This window comes from Macrotis lagotis, chromosome 5 (genome assembly GCF_037893015.1).
Source record: "Macrotis lagotis isolate mMagLag1 chromosome 5, bilby.v1.9.chrom.fasta, whole genome shotgun sequence".
Lineage (NCBI taxonomy): Eukaryota > Metazoa > Chordata > Mammalia > Peramelemorphia > Peramelidae > Macrotis > Macrotis lagotis.
The window spans coordinates 35,545,825-35,567,579 of NC_133662.1; the positions used below are offsets into that span (position 1 = coordinate 35,545,825).

Below are 21,755 nucleotides of genomic sequence, written 5' to 3' on the forward strand. Positions count from 1 at the left end.
TACCTTTCTTTCATTAGCTGATAAAGGTTTTCCTTCATATATTCAAAGATAAAGTAAAGATTATCATTTTCCCTGATGACTTCTTTCAATTTCACTACATTGGCATGGTTGAGCTTCTTTAAAGACTGGAAAAAAGGAAAGAGGAAAGAAAGAAGTTAGAAAAACAGTCTTTAGTTTTCTACTTATAAATAATACCTAACATTTATAGGATCCTTTAAAATTTACAAATTACATATTCTTTCATTTGAAACTTTGAGGTAGACAATACAAATATTATCCCCATTTTACAAACAAGGAAATTAATGGGGGTGAGGAGAGGGAAAGCTGAGGTTGGTGGTTCACTAGAGCTCAATCATTTTGAGCTGCAACACAGCTAAGGCTATTTGGGAGTTGACCCTAAACTTGGTAACAATATGATAAGCTCCTTCAAGTGTGCATTGGGAAACCAGGTTGATTGAAAAGGACTAAACCTGCCCAGGTCAGAAACAGAGCAGGTTAAAGTTTCTGTGGATGATCAGTATTAGGACTGAACCACTGCACTTATAGCCTAGGAAAAACAGGGAGACTAAATCTCAAAATAAAAATAATAAAAATATCCAAGTTTAAGAGAATTGACTTGCCTATTATGGTCAATGTAGCTATTAAAGATAAATAATGAACCCAGCCCTTCCTGACCTAAGTCCAATATACCTTTTATGTGTGACAGACTCCTTTGTCAGTCTGGTGAAGTCTATGAACCCTTTCTTAGAATAATGTTTTTTAAATGCATAAAACACATGGGATTATAAAATAATCCCATTATATTAGAATACAGATAACAAAATTTTTGTATAACAACAGAAATTATTTATAGCATTTGATTAGTATTTTAAATGGAAATTTTATGACAGAAATGTTTCTTTGAAATCATGAATAACTTTCTATGGAATAAAGATTTTGACAATCCATAGTATAAAGTACTTACTTGGTCCTTAACCATTACAGAGTACTCATTATTATGAACCAGACAATGCACCAAGTGCTGCATTATGCGCCTACGTGACTGCTTCCAGATGTAGGAATCTGGAAATAACTCGAGAAGAACCAATAAAGAAAGCTGCCTTTTTTTTCCCTCCCAGCTGCAGATATGGCAGCTGCTTCCTGCTGAGATCATTAGCTAAGTGTTTGCATATACTTTGAAGTAGGACTGGCTGAATGAGGTCAAGGCAGATGGCCAGATTCTTAAGTCTTCCTACATCTTCCTCTGTGTATATTATTCCATCTACTGTGCTGCCCCTTCTCAAGCTCTATGAGTTTTAGGCATGCAGGAAACATTCAGAATATAAGGAAGGGAAGAAAAGGAAGGAATAAAGGAAGGAAAAAGAGATAAAGAGTTAGAGTTAGAGGGAGAGAGAGCAAGAGAGAGAGAAATTTCATAACCCTAGAGTGATGTTAGAGAAACCATTTGCCTTTAAAAAAAACAGGAAAGGCAGAAGAAAGAGGCAAGAATGAATTGATCAACTATATCGGAGGCAGCTCCTCTCAGCAGTTCAGAGAGAGAAAAGTTCTGGGAATCCTATTATGAACAATGCCATCCACTTTCAGAGGAAAAAAAATTAAAAAATGATAGAAAACCAAGAATGAATTAATGAACAAAAGAATGAAAAAATATTTTTAAGTACATAGTATGTGCCAAATGCTGCCGTAAGTACTGGTAATACAAATAGAAAAAAAAAATGTGAGACAGTCCCTGCTCTCAAGAAGCTCACATTCTAACTGAAAGAGACCACATGCAAAAAAAAGTTTGGTCAAGATGGACATAAAGTCCCCAAATCCCTGAGGTTTATAACTAGGGCAGTTGGCAAGCTCCAGGGCTCCTTGGATTGCATCTGTAGGTCCATTAATAAAGTTATTGATACAGTGCTTTAAAGTTTGCAAAGTTTTTATATAGGTTATTTCATTTGAAACTCAGAACAACCCTGTGAGGCAAGTGGTAGGCTCTATTTTACAGGTGATGAAACGAGGTCAAGAATCTCCAAACCCAATATCTAAGGCAGGATTTGAATCTTATCTTTCTAACTCCATGTCTAGTACTTGATGCAATTTATTCCAGATGACTCTTATGATAGTGCCAGGGATCTTGGGAGGCAGGGCAGATGTTCATTCCTGGAGGACCTGGGAGATAATAGCAGGGCTCAGATGGTAGGGTCTCATGATCTTTCATCTCATTATTACTAAAAGAATTGATTATGATTACTGCCATCCAATTTCAACAGTGTGATTAATCAAACAGCTAAAATGGGTGCTAGTTGAGGAGGGGGTCAAGAGAATAAGGGGAAGGCACTCCTATTGGCAGGCTGATTTGATGGGTCCTAGAAGATGTCAAGCAATCACAAATAGTAAGATAGTCTAGAAAACTTCCCCTTGCTCTTAACACCACCTGTATATTTTGTGATGAAGATTAAATTTTTTTAAATCAATGGTGGCCCTATAAAACAGCAACAGGTCAAAAATACTACAATCAGTAAAATCCATTTGTTAATTTTCTGTTCCCTTCTGATTTTAGTCCTCTTTGAAGAAAGTTTAAAAAAATTATCTTGGCCATTGGGATAAATTCTTTAACTCAAAGAACATTTTGTTTCTTACAGAAGAGAATCAACTGTATTAATAGCAATGCTATAAAGTTCATTGGATTTTTTAATAGGTTATCACAGAATATATAGTTTGAAAAGGGCCAAAAGGAATATCTGATTATCAAAACCCCTCATGTTCCAGATTAGTAAACCAAAGGCCAGGTGACAGAGTTAGTGACAGAGTCAAACTGGAACCCAAGTTTCTTCCATTCTTAGTCTTGGGTGCCTATTCTACTGTGCTATGCTGGTTCTGTCATTCTGGTTAAGAAAAAGGAGACATTAAGAAGTTTTTCCTGAAGTAGAAAATGCTAAAATAAATCAGATCCCAGCACAGGAAAAAAACTCAGTCATAAGGGAGATGATGAGGGTTCAACCCAGCTGGAGATGGGAATTGTGCTCCTCTTAACTGGGAAACATGGAGAAAGGCAGTTAGTGAACAAAAAGAAAATTTTAAAATGTAAAATCACTCTCTTTTGAGGCCCATTCCCTAGAAGACAAACTCTTGCCAAGGCATTTTTCTGGCAGTTCAGCTTCATATGCTTGGCCCAACCTGCCCCTCCTGCCTGGAATGCCATGAACTAGATGGCTGATTCCACCTCCTTGGATTGAGTTTCTTGTGCTCCATGGGTAACAGGCATAAACAATAGCCAACTTGCAAATGTCCAATCATCACCCCCTTCACTGTTTCTAATCATTTTCTTCTTCCTGTTGGCTTAAAACAGATCACAGGCAATAAACCTGCAGTCTCAGAGTAGTGAGACAGCCCAGAGGAAAATTCAGAATTTTCAGAGAAAAATGAAGTCATGGGCAAAGTTTTTTCCAAGCAGAGAGTTCTAGTTGGGGAGTAGAATGTCCCCAACTGTTGGCCTGAGGGGAAACAGCATAAGCTAAGATTTCTTGTTTAAACTGAAGAGAATGGTTCCTACAGAACTATACTTTTTTTTTTTAGGTTTTTTTGCAAGGCAATGGGGTTAAGTGGCTTGCCCAAGACCACACAGCTAGGTAATTATTAAGCGTTTGAAGTCAAATTTGAACTCAGGTACTCCTGACTCCAGGACCGGTGCTCTATCGGCTGCGCCACCTAGCCACCCCCAGAACTATACTTTCAAGAAGAATTAATGCTTGTTTTATATATAAGAAGCTTAAATATGTATACATACATATATTAAGTTATATACTGTTTTCATCTATTGTAAAACACACACACACACACACACATATATTGTATTTGCACACTCATACAACTTCCCTGAATACTATTTCCAGGAAGGAGGAACCTCCCCTTGGCAAACTGGACCATATTGGGCCAAGAACACAGAATAAAAAAATTACATCCTGGATATGGGTCATTTTTTTTTCAAATGGGGCTTCTTTAGAAAAAGGATTGCTATTAAAAGGATTCAGTCCAGTCTGGCCATTTCTGGACTGTTCAAGATGTTAGCCACCATTAATAGCAACAAGCTTTATTGAGAAGACATTACACTTGGTGCTGGACCATTCAAATATTTATTCAAAAAGCATTTATTAGACATCTACAATGTGCCGGGCAGTGGGGATACAAATGCAAAGAATAAAACATTTATCTACTATCAAGTTACTTATTAAATTCAAAAGGAAAATGGAAGGTCTGCTGAGGGAATAGCAAGAAATTTAAGACTGAAAAGTGTGGGTGGGAAGAAAAAGGAAAAGGAAAAAGAGGAAAGAAAGGCATCAAGCATAATAACCTTCCTCATGAAACATTTTCCCATAACCTCTAGTCCCTCCTTCTCAAACTATAATCATTGAATTTATTCTCTTAATGGAGATTCATTTGCATTTAGTCTCTATCTTTGAGTCTTTGCACTGACTGCAATTTAGCCCCCCCCGTGACAACTGAACATATACTACACAGATACATATGTTTGTATATATGTGTATATGGGTGTATACATATATATGTGAGAAAGGGTTTTACTTAAGTGTTTAGGTTTCTGAGGCAACTTTGTGATGAAATAGATAACATGGGTCAAGAAAAACTGAGTTCAAATGTGACCCCAGACATTTAAAGGAAGTCATTTTTAACTTCTTGTTACCTCAGTTTCCTCATGTTATAAAATAGAGATAATAACAGCACTTATCTTCTAGAATTGCTATAAGAATCAAATGGGATCATAATGGTAATATGCTCATTAGAACAATGTCTAACACAATAAACACTAGATAATTTAAAAAAATTTTTTGTTTATAGGTTTTGGTTCAATGTGGGAGAATGCAGCTATCAGAAAAATGGGACATATATTAAAAAAGACATTTCAAAAATGGAAAAGAAAAGGACAAGAAAGATTTAAGACAGAGAGAAAGGGGAGAGTGGTTTAGTCAAACAGAGAGATTTGAACTGTGGGCTGGAGGCAAGAATTCACATGAAGAGAATGTATTTGAAAGCATTCAGTAAGCTATACTGTTAGGTGTAACTAGGTGGTTCAATGGATAGAGCTCCAGGACTGGAGTCAGGAAAACCAGGGTTCAAATCTGGCCTCAGACACTCACTAGTTGTGTGACCCTGGCCAAGTCACTTAACTCTCTGTCTCACTTTTCTCATCTATAAAATGGTTGGAGTAAAACACTTCAGTGTCTTTGCCAAGAAAACTCTAAATGAGGTCATGAAGAGACAAGATTGAAAATGACTGAATAATATGCTAGAGTTCGTGTTAATATTATGCTATTTCCAGTTCAAAATCTCTTTCCAATCTATTTCCTAAATCCCAGATTATGCCAGCTCATTCAAATTCTGATTCAACCACTGCCATTATGCTTGGCTTATATGGCTGGATGCCAATAACCTACCTAGTGGGATTCTAAAACATGCCTATTCTTCCTACCTGTTTCAACCCTTACTTTGTCTTTGTCTTCTGAATTCACATCTACCCTCTCCCACTAGAAACTGGTCCTTTGCCTGTGACCTGTCTTGTACTTTATCTTCTCTGTCCCACTGGACTGAGCTAGTTCCTCCCTTTAGCTCCATAGGAATTCATAAAAGTATTACTCAAAGTATAAAAATTCAAGTAAGGGGTTATGAACTGTAAAGTGTAAATTCTATTCCCCACCAATGAAAATTTTGGCTCATTTTAAAGGCAAAGATCATGCATTCATAGATCTAATAATAATAAATAATTTAACCATTAATAATAACAAATCATTTAACCTGATCTACTCTTTTTACAGATAAGGAAACTGACACTCTAAATCAAGACCAATAGTAAATTACAGAGCAGACCTTCAAATCCAGGTCATGACTCCAAATCCAACATATGTTCTACCATACCAGGGTTTATTAACCTTTTTTCTGTATGAGACCCCAATTTCTTTGGTTGTCTGGTGAAGCCCATAGACCCCTTCTCAGAATAATATTTTTATGTGTACAAAATAAAACAGAATTACAAAGGAAAGAATTATATTGAAATAAAGATGTAGATTTTTTCCATTCCAAATTCATGGACCCCTGTACTCTACCATGCATGCTATCATTTTAGAAATCTCTGTATCCCCAACATCTCATAGAATACCTTTCATTCAGTAGGTGCTTGATAAATTTTGAATGATGACTGTTAATGAATGGTATTTAATACACATTGCCTTGGGTATTTAATGATTATTGAATCAAATACTAAACATATTTACACAAGTAATTTCTCCAAAGCCTCAAATATTTTCCTCTTTCCTCTACAAAGTTTGCAGAAGTATGAAACCTTCCTCCCTCTTTCCTTCTGATGGTTTATTCTGGTTGTCTTAAGTAACAATTCAACTCAATAAATATTTGTTAACTATCTGTTACAGGCAAGGCACTGTAATAATCACTTATAAAGATAAACATGAAACTGCCTGGCTTCAAATAACATATATTCTATTAGAGGTTCACAAATAACTAAGTCAAAGGTAATTTGAGAAAAGTGGTAGGATTCTGGGAAGGGCACATGGAGGTAGCATCTGTACTGAGAGTCTTAGAGGCTGAGTTGAAGAGAGAATACAATCTAAGCATGGAGGTCAGTTCTAGGGAATGAATGATAGAGGGGGAGGGAGTACCAAATAATGCTAAGTTTCTATTCTCCTTTCTTCCAAAATTCTCAGCATCTCCCTGTCCATGATTACAGAAGAAGCAACTTTAAATCTATGATCCTATGATCCCTGCCCTCAAAATGAGCCAAAATTGGGGGTGGCTAGGTGGTGCCGTGGATAGAGAGCACCAGCCCTGGAATCAGGAGTACCCAAGTTCAAATCCGGCCTCAGACACTTAATTACATAGCTATGTGGTCTTGGGCAATCCACTTAACTCCATTGCCTTGCCAAAAAAACTAAAAACAAAAAAGAGCCAAAATTTTCCTTGGTAGGAATGTTCCCTCCACTTTACATATCATAATCCCTTACCTGAGCTTTTACACCTTACATGTTTTCATGAGATACTAAGGAGCTAAAGGGAGGAACCCAACCACAGTTAATTCCTCCAACCTATATACATACTCCCATTCTCTTCCAACATTTCTAGAAGTTACATATCTCTCCCCCAGGTCTTCAGTCTCTTCCATTCCAATAGAATCTTCTCATTTACATTGAAACATCTCAGAACCCTCAGTTAAAAACAAAAATAAACAAAGAAAAAAATAACAGAACTCTTCTATACCATGACTTTCATCTTTTTTCTCTTCACTGATAAATGTGGAAATAGAAAAAATTCATTACATTCAATGCCTCTGCTTACTCATTGCACAGCTTTCTTCTTTCTTTTGCAATCTAGATTTTGCCCCCATTATTTTAATGAAATATAAGGTTGTTAACAACTTTCAAATGTCAGTGCTCCTCTTCCCTGGAATTCCTGAAATATTTTATAGCCTTCCTGTTCTGTCATTCCCTAGTCAGTATACCCGTGTTTATTTATTGTCTCTAGGATTAAAAAGTATTTACTTCTGTTTAATTTTTCAAAGCTTTTTATGACTGGATACCAACATACTTTTTACTCTTTAGACATTTTTCTGAGTTCAAGTTGCATATCCGGCATGTCTTGGCTATGTGATCTTGTATGATTCAGCTAGCCTCTCAATGCTCTAAGTAAATTACAGGACAAGGTTCACAAAGACGATGCTTAATAAATACTTGTTCATTGACATATGTTGCAGAAAAGGCTGACCTAGAGTAATGAAGGAAGTTTTCTTATCTAGGAGTTTCCTATATTAATGAAATAAAAAGTCTAGTCCTTATCTCTATCCTCATCCTACCCTGTAGGTCTAGCCAAACTGGTCTTCTTACTGTTTCTCATACATGATGCTTCAAATTTTGTCTTCTTGCCTTTGTACTTGTTGAACTCATACTTTCCCTCCTTGGCTCTATTGCACAGAAGACCCTCATTTCCTTCAAGAAAAAGCTAATTTTTACATGAAGTCTTTCTTGATGTCCCTCAAAAGCTAATGCTTTCCTTCCCTAAACTGCCAGTTACTTAATCTCTACATAGCTAAGTCTATCTTTCCATCTACCCTCGACCCTCCCACCCACCCACCCACCCCTCCATCTATCTATCCATCTATCCATCTATCTATCTATCTATCTATCTATCTATCTATCTATCTATCTATCCATCCATCCATCCACACATATACACATATGTATGTAATATCTTCCCTGACAGAATATTAACTACTTGAATACAGGAATTGTTTCATTTTTGTTTGTGTCCCCAGCACCTAATAAGTGTCTGGGACAATCATAAGCATTTTACTATACATTAGTGGATTGGCTTCAAAATCACCACACACTTCTTTGCTTTATTTCTTCCCCAGGGGTCTGTCACTGACTCTCCTATATATACCCTCATTAATTTAATTCCCTCTCAAAGTTTTATATCACTAACAACCACCACTAAGCAAATGAATCTCAAATTCATAACTCTGACCTTTTTTTCTGACTTTTAACCCATCTTTTCAACTGCCTATATGCCATCTCCACTTGGATGTCTCCTGGCCATCTCAAGATCAATAAGTCTAAAACCAAGGTCATTATCTTTCACGCCAAACCTACTCCTTCTTCTGATTTTATTTATTCTCTCTGTGAAGTCACTTTACAGCCAATATACCATTTTCTTACTCTTGGTATTATCCTTGACTCTTCCCTGTCATTTCTCATACCCAATCAGTATCAAAGTATTGTCAAAAACAACTCAGCAATAATATTTTTCCTTTGGTAAAAGAGAGGGTTAAATCTGGGGTTGTGAGGGAAATGATTACTATGTAAAGAAAAAGATGTCAATAAGACAAAATTTGAAAATAAATAGCTCAGAACACTAGTAATTAGAGAACTGCAAATTAAAGTACATCCTAAGTTACCCATCAGATTGGCAAAGATGATAAAAAAAGAAAACTTACAAATGGTTGAGAAGCTATAAGAAAATAGGTTCCCTAATACACTGTTGGTAGAGTTGCTATTAGAATTGGACTAGTGATTCTGAAAAACAATTTGAAATTGTGCCCCAATTGCTCCTTGACCCAACATTACTAACACTAGACTTATACCCTAAGGAGATCAAAAAAGAGGAAAAAGGTCCATATGCACTATTTATAGAAGTTCTTCTTGAAGGGGCAGCTAGGTGGCACAGTGGCTAGAGCACCAGCCCTGGAGTCAGGAGGATCTGAGTTCAAATTTGCCTCAGACACTTAATAATTATCCAGGTGTGTAACCCTGGGCAAGTCACTTAACCCCACTGCCTTGCAAAAAAACAAAAAAAAAAGTTCTTCTCAGTGACAATGAACTGGAAACTAAGGGAGTAATCAATAGGCCACATCAACTGGGAAATAGTTAAGTAAATTATAGTACATGAATATAATGGAGGAGTACTGTTTCCAATTAATAGCACTGAAGAAATGATGAAAGGAACTGTTTTAGAGAAACCTGGGAAGACTTGTATGAATTGATACACAGTGAAGTTAGTGGAACTGGGAGAATAATTTATACAATTAGAGCATTATAAAGACAATTTAAAAAATTCTAAGAATGTTGATTAATGCAATGACCAATCATGATTCCACAAGACTCATGATAAAGCTTGCTACCCACATCCTGATAAAGAGGTGCTAGACTCACTTTGGTGGGGGGGCAGAATGAGATACAGCCAATATGGAAATTTGTTTTTCTTGATTATGCATATCTGTTTCCTTTTTCTTGTAAGTTTAGGGTGCATGGGATGGAAAAAGAATACTTATTAATTAAAAATGAAAATGAAATGGAAATCAGTGTCATCTCTAACTTGATCTACCTCTCACTACTCTTATTGCCTCAGTTCCATTATAGGTACTCATCACTACTGACTTGGGCTATCATAAAAATATTATAACAGATCTTTCCATCTCAACTCTCTTTTCCTTACTGTTCATTCTTTTACTTTTCTATCAGAATAATTTTCTTCTAGAGGCAGCTAGGTGGCGCAGTGGATAAAGCACCGGGCCTAGAGTCAGGAGTACCTGGGTTCAAATCTGGTCTCAGACACTTAATAATTACCTAGCTGTGTGGCCTTGGGCAAGCCGCTTAACCCCATTTGCCTTGCAAAAAACCTGAAAAAAATAAAAGAATAATTTTCTTCTTTTACTCATAGATCTGGATCATTTTTATGTTCAAACATTCAGTTATTCTCCTTTGGCCCTCTATGACCAACTAAAGGAAGTTGAAAATCTTCTTGCCTTATGCTCTAGACTCTCCACAGTTTGGCACTACACAAACTTTTAAGACTTGCATAATTTTATTCACTTCCATTACTGTTACTGTCTATTTGGTATGTGCCACTTCTTCCTTCCCCTCCTTCCTATGTGCTACATTTTCCTGTCATTGTTTAAGCTATTTCTACTTCTAGAATGTCTACCCCACTTCCCTTTTCCTGTTGAATTTCTACTGTTCTTTAAAGTCTAACTCAAAAGTTACCTGCTTCACAAAACCTTTTCTAATTCTCCTCTATGGGGACGCCTTATCTAGCAATTTGTTTTGTAAATTTCTAATTATCTATGTTTGTCTTATCTCACTATTAGACTGTAACTACAGGAAGGCAATGGTTATGTTTTATCTATATTTCCTAGTTCACTAAACACAGTATTCACTGTACAATAGTCACTGAATTAATGAAGGACAGAAGTATCTGCACTCTGACCCCTATTCCATGAACTGGGTAATTGAAGTAAGACCCTCCCACTTTCAAATTCCTAGAGAAAGGAAGGTTAATGAGAAGTTTAGAAGATATGTGAGGTGTTTGGAAGGTTTTTGAAGAACAAAGATTCCAAGGTACAGAGGGATATTGTTACATAGGATGAATGTTAGCATCACAGAGTAACATCAAAAGGAGGAGCAGGTTTGGAATGAAAGGTGAGTTTGGTTTTGGACTTAAGTTTGAGATTCCTAGAGGACATCCAAGGGTAGAACATGGTGCAGTGAGGAGAGAGATGAGGATTAGAGAGGGTAAAAAAGAGAAATGATATAACAAGATTTGTTTCCCTTCTTCCCATTCCCAACTCATGATTCCTCTTTATCCTTGCTGCTTCTAACCAACTGGGCACTGAAGTAGAATAAAAGCTTCCATTGGAGGCTTTCAGTTGGAGATGGAGGCTGAGGGAGGAAAAAGAGCAGAAAGGATTTTCTTCTCTTCTCTCTTCTATTTCTTCTTTCTTCTCTTCTTTTCTTCCTTACTGTCACAACCAACCAGTGTGAGTATACATGTTGAGGAGTGATGAATATATTGAAACAGTCATAATAGCAAGTGTGTACGTGTTAAGAAATAGCAAATATTTGAGAATTAACTCTGTCATGTGTTTCCACGTTTCCACAGGTTTATTCTGTCAAATAAGGAGATCCAGCAAAATTTCCTTTCCAGGAAAAAGGATGATTTCACTTTGATGGACTTTGTACTGATAGTTTTTGATAACACAGGGCTTTATCTTTTGGAGTTAATCTACCCCTCCTCCCATGGCCGTGTTTTTACAGGAGAGATTAGTGTTATGGTAAGGTGATCAAGACAAAGAAATATTGTGAACTAGGAAAGCTAAGAAGCTGCACAACAGAAGAGTAATTTTCAACCTACATTACATTATAAAAATACATTAAAAAGAGCTATTTGAGCAAGAAAAAAATGACTTGCTATCTACTCTGATACAAATGAGTGGTTAAATTGGGGCATCCAATTAGTAAAGAGAAAAAAAAAGGAAAGAAAAGGAACAAGAAAAATATCTGGCTGAAATATTGAGTTAAGAAAAGTCTCCTCCAAATATAAAAGCTCACAAAATAGAAAATGCTATTATAAAAGCTTTGATACATATTTACCTTAATTATATTTATAGGAAATCAGTTTTGAGAAAAAAGTTAAAAGATAAGAGGAAGAGAGGAAAAACTGAAAAGAGATAATGAGTCTACTTGGAAAAAGGAAAAATAAACATTACCTCTTGACAATCAATAAATTTTCACAAATATTAATACTGAACCTTAGTTTAAAGACTAGCTGTAGACATTTCAACAATACAACAAACTGTTTATACTTAGTTTATTATATAGTGAAACCTTTATATTAGGGTGGGGGGTTATGTTCAGTGAGAATTTATCTATTATTGTAGATAATAGGTAAATATTTATAGTCATTACATTTATTAACTGCTCTGGATTGTCAAAGTTTTCCTTGTGGTTAAAGATATTAATAACATTTAATAAATGGAAACTGTGGTTAAAACTACTGGTCATCTCTAACTTATATAGGCAAACTGTTGAAAATTAGCCATTAACACAAAAGATTTGCTTATGTATTGAAAGATACCTTAACCTCCCGAAGATTCATGCATTCCTCCCAGGAATAAAACTTTCTTTTCATCCTAAGAAAGAAGAAAGGAACAACAGTGTATTTAGTGAGAACAACTACCTATGCTTCATAAAAATCAGGGGTTTTCACTACAAACTGGAAAAAGCTGACTATACTTTCCCTGTTCTACCTGATTATATGCAACTAAGGTTAAATGAAACTAAAATGAAATGGAACTTAAAAGTTAATGAAAATCTGCAAAATTACCTGCTCTTAAATGGTATTGTATCTTAAGGTCTATCAATTAATTCTACTCCTGTGCCAACAAAGGACAAAGGAGATATAGAATGGTACAGTACAGTAACTGATCAAGGCAGAAGATTTAAATTCTTATTTCCATTCTGTCACTAAGTTGCTCTTTAACCTTGGGCAAAACATTTAAACCCCCAGAGCCCCAGCTTCCTTGTCTAAAGAGAAAAACTAGGGTATAGTAACTAAAACTTTGTCCTAGGATACCAACACCAAAGGGGAACACTTCCTTGTGTTTGAGTTCAACAACTGGCACTACACAGGGTCACAGGGTTCCCACCTCTCTCCTATTTCAATGTTGTGGTCTACACCTATACTATTTGCTTATTTCTATGAGCTGCTTGGGACTGACTGGCTGAAAGACTTCATTCATCCAAGGCAAATTGTTCTCCCTCTATATACACACCAACTGAATGTTCCCTGGCAATTTCCAGTGATGGTTCTACCCATCTGTGTCATGAGGGAGATGATCTCTCCAGCCCTTCCAACTCTTACCATCTCTTACTCCAATTCACTGGTAAAGATTTTGGCAAATCTTTAACAAATCAGATAATCTCAGAGAAAAAAAAATATGAAATCTGAATGCAGACCAAAGGAAACTATGTTCATTTTTTAAAACTTCTTTTATGTTTTTTCTTTCTCAAGGTTCCCCCCCTTTAGTTCCCCTAATTCATTCTAATTCTTCTTTCATAACATGACTAATATGGAAATGTTAAACATGATTGTATATATACTATCTATATCAGATTATTTGCAGTCATGGGAAAAAGGAGGGAAGAAGCTGGTAGAAAAATGATACTCAAAAGCTTACAAAAAGATAAATGTTGTAAACAATCTTTGCATGTATTTGAAAAAAATAACAGCAAAAAAATCCAAATCAGATAGTCAAAACATCTTTGATAGTTATAGGCATAAATTAATCTCTTCTTTATTAGGTCAATGTTACCAGGCTAACATATGATTATAAAGAAAACAGGATATCCTCAGAGTTATATGCTATAGTTTGGGTCTAAGAATAGTAGGCGAGACCTTCAAGTTTTGGGCAGCTAGTTGGCATATCGATAGAGCACTGGGTCTAGAAATAGAAAAACCTGAATTCAAATCTAGCCCCAGATACTTACTAGCTGTAAGATCCTGGACGAGTCACTAACTTTGCCTCAATTTCCTCACTCCATATCTTTGTCAAGAAGACCCCAAATGAGGTCACAAAGAGTTGGACACAACTGAATAACCAAACAGCAAAGGGTAGTATATTGATGAAAATGCCTCTCCTGTTTCTCCCCCAGGATGCCTTGTTGCTGTAGCCAAGCTATACTTCCTACATCATAGGAGGTATTTGCTGGTAGTTGGAGCTGGGTGGTAACAGGAACAGTGGGCCCATATTGGACAACGGCTCTGGTTGGAAAACTAGAAGCAGAAGGGTAAAAAGGAAGGTGTTGCTATTTCTAGGAACTTATTAGATAATTTCATGTCTCTTAGCTAGTTCTCTGTGTGGAGGTTGAGATTGTGTCTTACTAGACTACCAGCTCTTAGAGGATAGAGATCATATTTTATCTAAACTTCATAAATCCTCCAGCATGCATCTCAGACTCTGGCCAAAGTAGGTGCTTTTGGAATTATATTTTATTATTTTATTTATGTGATTGTGAGAAATGTAGGGTGTTGGTCTTCACAGGGTGCAGAGGGGAACCCTTAAGGAATCCATTACAAAAGGGGAATGGCCCAGCCAATCACAAGACTGGAGGAGTTTTCCTAATCCCATTCCAGGGATACCAAACCCTAAACTGATTCTCAACTGGTCAAGAGTGACCTAGAGATGTTGACCTAATGCTGAGTTTGTGCAATTAGGAAAATGAATATTAACCCATATACCCCCTGTGATGATTGGGGTTCATTAGCATATTATGTCTCAGATGATGTGGGGGGAAATCAAATTAGGGGCATGTCATGGAATGGGTGATCCTCTTAAGATTGTAACTCAAACTCTGAGAGCCTATGAACATCCAAGAGGGAGGGGAAAGAGTTTCTGAAGACCATAAATTACCTGACTTTGAAGACAAATTCGTGCTTCACCCCCTAGGTGAAGTACCCATACCTTGAAGGTGTATCTTGCAAGGTTCGTGAATAAAATGTACAATTTTTCCTCACTCTAGCAGATTTTTCTTTTCATTCATTTATGTTTTACTTTTCATTCATTTATAACAATTTGGGTGCTTGTGCCAGGATCTTCAGAAGCCCCTCAAGGAAGCCCCAGAAGAGACTGGAGGGAAGGAGCCTCATAGCTTGATTTCAAGCCAGATGCTTGTTTCTTTTCCGGGGTTCCCTCGGGTGGATCTCTGAATGGACCTGAAACCCTGCCATTGACTGGGAGAGTGATGGAAAATTGTGGAAATGACCCAGAAAGATAGGGAAACTTTGGTTTTATCTTTCTAGGCTGATTCTAGACAATTCCAGGAAAGGAAATCCTATATGGGAGGCCAGGGGTCGAAAAGGCACCTCAGGGAGGGGAGGAAGAGACCCCCCCCCCCCCATCCAATACCCAAGCAGAGGCCTTTGGGTAGGAATGAGCTAGCTGAGACAGCGAGATTGCTGTCCAGGGTACAGAAAAGTTCAACAGATACTGCTATTCTGAATGGCCACAAATCCCCATCCAAAGACAGTCTGTCTGGGGGCCAAGGTTTGGGTCTGATGGAACAGTGAACCATAAGGTACCTTTAAATAAAGGGGAGGTGGAATATGCAGCATGCTGGATAAATGGGGACACTAAATTATGTCTAAGCAAGTTAGAAAGATGAAAAAGAAAGCATAGGTGGGATCCTCTGGCTGTTTCTAGAGAGCAGGCTAACAGCAGGGTCCAGGAGGAAAGGGAAAGTCTGGAGAGGAGAAAAAGAAATGCTTTCTAAATTAAGGAAGCCAACTGGATCCAATGCTCTGTGTGTTTGAATGTTCCCATGTGAATGTATATGTTCTATGTCTTGTCTAAGTGTCCCTTTTAGGGTCTGAGGACCCAGTTCAAATTTTAAGATAGGGTTAGTTGGGAGTTGGGCCCAGGAGTTTCAGAAGGTGGGGGAGAAGGAAGTAGTGTGCAGTGGCCCCCATGTGGAAGTCACCCCTTCCCTCACTGAGCCAGTGGTAGCTGTGCAAGGTGTGTAGAGTTAAGGGAAGGGAGGGGGATTCGTAAAGAGAAAAAGCTGTGGTTTGGGGAGAGTTTAAAAGAGTTTAAGAGAAGGGAAGGATTGAGAAGTTCTAGGAGGGCAGATTTTTTTATCCTTACGAGTGTCTGGGAAAGATTCCATGCTTTCTCCCTGAATTTTGGGAACTTTGTATAGTGGCTTACCAATCATTCTAAGAGGAGAAGGAAGTGGTTGTGCAGCGGCCTCCACGTGGAAATCAACCCCTCCCTCACCCGGTGGTAGTGGGGTATTTCCCTAGGTGTACAGAGTTAAGAAAGGGGAGGGGGAATTCTTAAAGGAAAAAAAAGCAAGTTGTGCTTTGGGGAAAGAGTTTAGAAGTTCAAGAGAAAAAAGAACCTTTAAGGGAAAGAGTGAAAAGTTACAGGAGGAAAGATTTCCTATTTTTTTTTTTTTAGGTTTTTGCAAGGCAAATGGGGTTAAGTGGCTTGCCCAAAGCCACGTGGCTAGGTAATTATTAAGTATCTGAGATCAGATTTGAACCCAGGTGCTCCTGACTCCAGGGCTGGTGCTTTATCCACTGTGCCACCTAGCTGCCCCTAGATTTCCTGTTCTTATGCTTTCTCCCTGGGTTGGGGGAAGGGGTGGTGGGTTGAACACATAGTGGTCTTGATCCCATCCCCCATCTGGTTAAGACTTGAACCCTAGACCCAGTCTACCTAAGTGCCCCACCCACCCGTGGAGGGAGTGGGGGAGAAACATGTGACCTCAAGTGCTTAAGCCTTAAAGGGAAAGATCCTTCCACAGGTGGATTGTGTTATTGGGAAAGAAAAAAAGTATCTAAGATCCAGGAGTTAAGAGACTCCTTTATTGGAAGGAAATCACATTTAATGAATATCTGCTGTCCATGTGGCCTGACACGTGGCCTGAGTGACGACTCGCATTGTTTCTAAAGTTTCTGAACTAGAGTTTTGGGAAGCACACTGAGGGATGCTAGTGTTGTAACATTCGGACAAAGTTTGTACAGAATGGAAGGAATTAAATAACCTAGATTGTTAAATTAGTTTGGGATTAAACTATTTTAAAACTATTGTAACTTTTGCAAGGAGTTATGTGGTTTGGGATTTTAAACTTTATTGTAACACCTTTGGGTTAAAGAAAAGTGTTACTAAGAGGAGAAATACCTAGGTTATCAGGGATGTTTACTGATTTCTTTTGGGGAAAAGCTATAATTGGTTTTAATGTTGAGTTTAATACTAACAATTGTATTTTTATTTTGGATAGAGCTTTGGGAATGTGAGTGCTGGATTCTCTGTATAATGTACTCTAACGTTTTTATCAAACTTAACTGTTGGGAAGTTAGTTGAGTTGGAATAACATTGGGGTTTTAAATGTGTCTTATGTAGGAGATTGGATTCTCTAAGAATTTGGGTAAAGAGACAAAAGTGTAAAGAACATGGGATATTCATTTTGCTCTTGTTCTAAGGGAAATGAGATGTTTAAATAAGAATCTTAATGTTTAATGTATGTTAACAATGCATGCTTAATTTTAAAGAAGTCAAGAATGTGAACTTCTCTCTTGGTAACTGCAGGCAGCTGATGGGGGGGGCTCTGAACAAGGTGCAATTGTGGGCCCTATTGTAATGTAACTTATTAATGAATAAGATCTTTTTATCAGTTATGTGATATTCTTTTGTAAGTGCAAAGAGATTATATTTGCACTATTTAGTTATCTATTGTGGATATGTTATTTAAATGCTGTATTGTTAAAGCCTGCAATTAATGTGATTGCTTTGAAGGGCAATAAGGAAAATATGAAAAAGTATAAACCTTTCTGGGATAGATCTATGGGTTCATGTATAATGTAATAATGGAGGGATTGCTTTGTACAATCTAGTAATTTCTGCGTTACTGTTACTCTTATTGCTGTCCTGTTATAATGAAATTAATAACGCATGTTGGAAATTTAAGGCTACCTAAGATGTGTTAATGGTTTTAAAGAATTCTGAAAAGTAATTTGTATGTTAGGGGGCGGCTAGGTGGTTCAGTGGATAGAGCACCAGCCCTGGAGTCAGGAGACCTGGGTTCAGGTCTGGCCTGGATACTTGGTGATTGCTTAGCTGTGTGACCTTGGACAAGTCACTTAACCCAATTGCCTTGGGGAAATATAACCATTTTTATGTTAAGGATGGCTAGTAGGTAAAAAAGGTTTATGTATAGAAGTTTCTAGTTATGTATGTGAATTGGGAATATTTTGGATCTATATATGTATATTCCAAAGCAGTGGTTGTTGGCTTTGAAGTAAAAGTAAAAGTACTATATAATATAGGAAATATAAACACAAGATACTTTGATGTTTCTCTGTGCAATCACCTGGAAAAAGGAGGCATTTATTTGTTGTAAGATACAACAGGCTAGAAGGAGGTTTCTCTAGCCAAGGGGAATCTGATAAGTCATCTTCATATAGAGATGGAGTAGATATGATTTCAGACAAAGGGATGTCTCTAGTAAGAGGTAGGAGAGGCCTGTAGGGCCAGTCATAGTTAGAATACCAGGTTTTAGGCAAAGACTCAGGAAGGATAGTCAAGGTAGGGGTTTCATTAATTGGGGCTCGATTAAGATTATAATTGGAATTTAGTGAATTGCATTCACTGAAAATTTCAACTATGCAGGACTTTTAATTTTCTCTTATGTCAGATACCAGGATGGTCAACAAAAAGCTACTGCGTAAATGCCATGTTCTTGGAGCCAAGGAAGCCAATGGGCTTCAGGTGACAGGGATGGGCAGCGGAAGGAGTAGCTTCTCAGTATGGCTGAGGTTGAACCCCTTTGACTTAATTCCCCAAAATGACACGTGGATAATGTCTCACCTGGAAGAATAAATCTGGCCTAAGACATTTAAGCATGTGACCTCTGCCTGGACACTGACATTCCTTTAATGTCCTGGAAAGTTTTAGATCAATTAGATCTAATAGCCAGAGGTGGGTTAGGTATCTGGCTCTGACACCTACTATCAGCTACATGCTAAGATAGGAATTAAGTTTCCTTAGTTTTTGTATTAGAGAGGATATTTAGGTAAGAAGAATGAGAATTTCTATCCTAACAGGAAAAGGAAAATATGGGAATATCTGGGAAAAAGAAATTCATTTTGGTTAAGGAATTGCTGTTGTAATGAGAACAAAGGTTAAAATTGTTTTATTTTAAGCCAAACTCCCAATGAGAATGATCACATTGACTCAAGCTTGTGAGTTTGCTCATGTAGTAAAATACTAATGGAAGTTTGTCTTAAAAGTGAACTATATGGGGCAGCTAGGTGGTGCAGTGGATAGAGCACTGGCCTTGGAGTCAGGAGTACCTGGGTTCAAATCTGGCTTCAGACATTTAATAATCACCTAGCTGTGTGGCCTTGGGCAAGCCACTTAACCTCATTGCCTTGCAAAAAAATAAAACTAAAAAAAAAGTGAACTATGTGTATCAATAAGGCAAAATGTAAATTGTAATAAGTTCCAGAATGTGATGGAAGCATGTGTTTTGATCTGAATAAGATGTTAAGCAGGTTCTCTACTAGAAGACAAGGTCAAGGAGTCAGAGGTGGAGAGGACTTTTTGGAACAGATTCAGAAGCTGCCGAAGGACATTGGATGCCTCCAAGGGAGAAGAGAAGAGAGGAGAGACACTAGACCAGTTATCTCCACCATCTCTCAGTGATGTGTAATTGTTTATCTGTAACTTCCCCTTGACTCTGTAAGTGTGACACCCCTACTTGTGCCCTTCTATTTGTGGAAAGGCGGGGAGGCAGAGTTTAAACGTTCTCCATTGAGAAGGAAAGAGGGAGATTATTGGGTGACATTATTATAGCTATGTGAGTCTGTATACAGAATGAGTCCTATCTCTGATGTAGACAACAGGGTGTTAGTAAAGGTGGTAGTATAGTCTAGCTGGCAAAAGTCAATGCCAAGTCTTTTGGTGTGGCTGTTGGACTTGCCATACATAGTTCACAGCAGTTTGAGAATTGGCCTTGGGTACCCCTGGGTCTGGCCTAGATTCTCAGTCCCTGCTCAGAGGTGCACAGTGGCACATTCTGATACAGAGGAGAGAGATACCAGTGGCATGTGACTGAGTCAGTTCAGGGTGACTATTGGTTATAAGTGACTGGCCCTTAGGATATTTGCCTGGAGAATAGCAAATGTCTGGACATATATTCAGGTGGCCTCAGACTCAACTGGATCCCTTGCAGAGATGTGCAAAGTGGGTCATTCGTTAAGGGAAACTGATTATGAGTTAGTATGGATTTGCAAGGAAAGTACTGAAATGGCCATTTGCAAGAAAGATAATTTAAGGAACATCATTAGGTATATTAGCTATTCTTCTTAGGGTTGATCCAGTGGCACAAAATCAGGAATTTGGTTTGGATTTTGGAGCCAGGAAGACCTTTCTAAATACATTGGTATAGGGATGGCTAGGTGGCATAGTGGATAAAGCACCAGCCTTGGAGTCAGGAGTACCTAAGTTCAAATCTGGTCTCAGACACTTAATAATTACCTAGCTGTGTGGCCTTGGGCAAGCCACTTAACCCCATTTGCCTTGCAAAAAAAAATACATTGGTATAAAAACTTGCAGTGGAAGGAAGTACAGCAACTTGGGAAATGTACCTATTACTATGATGATTATATGGCCTATTGTCCAAAGAGTCGGTCAGGGACTTATCTAGACTTAAGGGTCTACTACCTGGGCATAGGAGTTGGGGCTATGGAACCCTAATTTACATCCTGAATAGACTAATAAGACTCCAAGCCAAGGAAGAGTAGGAAGAGTCTGATGAAGATATGGGATTTGGTCTGTTTTATTAGCCCACAGGATAAAACTATTTTGCCAGTTTATTTGCAGAACAAAGAATTACTTGACTTTGAAGACTAATTCGTGCCTCAAGCCTAGTCGTGAGGTACCCATATATTGTAAGATGTTATCTTGCAAGGTTTGTGAATAAAATGTACAATTTTCTCTCTAGCAGGTTTTTCTTTTCATTCATTTATAACAGTGATGTTTATAGAAAAAAAAAATCAGATGTGGGACTTCCTACTTTATATAAAACTAAGCCTCCCCCACCCTTCTTCAATCTCTCAACTTTCTTATGATTGTAGAAATAAAATTGAAAGGTCATAGAGATGAGAAAACCACATACAGAAAAGAAAACTGAGGCAGGAAGGGGTTAAATTGACCAGTCACTAAGTTTCTAAGGCTGAATTTTAACTGACTTCCTGATTCCAAATCCACTGTTCTACCTAGCTTCCTTATAGCTAGTAAGTTGATATTCAGGCCCCCAAGATTGTATGCCTATCTATCTTAGTAGCTTAATGCACAGTTATATTTCAAAAGCAAAATTTAGAAATTATAACCTTAATGGAGCCCCAATTAATGAAACCCCTACCTTGACTATCCTTCCTGGGTCTTTGCCTAAAACCTGGTATTCTAACTATGACTGGTCCTACAGGCCTGTCTCCTACCACTTACTAGAGACATCCCTTTGTCTGAAATCATATCTACTCCATCTCTATATGAAGATGACTTATCAGATTGCCCTTGGCTAGAGAAACCTCCTTTTAGCCTGTTGTATCTTACAACAAATAAATGCCTCCTTTGTCCAGGTGATTGCACAGAGAAACATCAAATTATCTTGTGTTTATATTTCCTATACTATATAGTGCTTTTACTTCTTAATTCCTTCCATTTTGTACAAATTTTGTCAGAATATTACAACACTAGTATCTCTCTTTTAAAACCCTCAGCATGCTTCCCAAAACTCCATGGGTGGGTGGGGCACTTAGGTAGACTCAGTAGGGTCCAAGTCTTAACCAGATGGTGGTTGGGATTGAGATTACCATGTGTCCAACCCACCACCCCTTCCCCCTACCCAGGGAGA

General features: G+C 37.7%; 1 protein-coding gene across 1 annotated transcript in view; it reads right to left on the reverse strand.

Annotated features, from left to right (window-relative positions):
* The window catches only part of CILK1 (ciliogenesis associated kinase 1), a 76,841-nt gene that overhangs the window by 48,159 nt on the left and 6,927 nt on the right, over positions 1–21,755 (reverse strand). Inside the window, exons 2-3 of the mRNA XM_074237200.1 lie at positions 12,415–12,469; positions 4–125 (exon numbers count right to left, since the gene is read on the reverse strand). Of these exons, the coding sequence (XP_074093301.1) occupies positions 4–125; positions 12,415–12,469 (177 nt within the window). The remainder of the gene's footprint in view (positions 1–3; positions 126–12,414; positions 12,470–21,755) is intronic.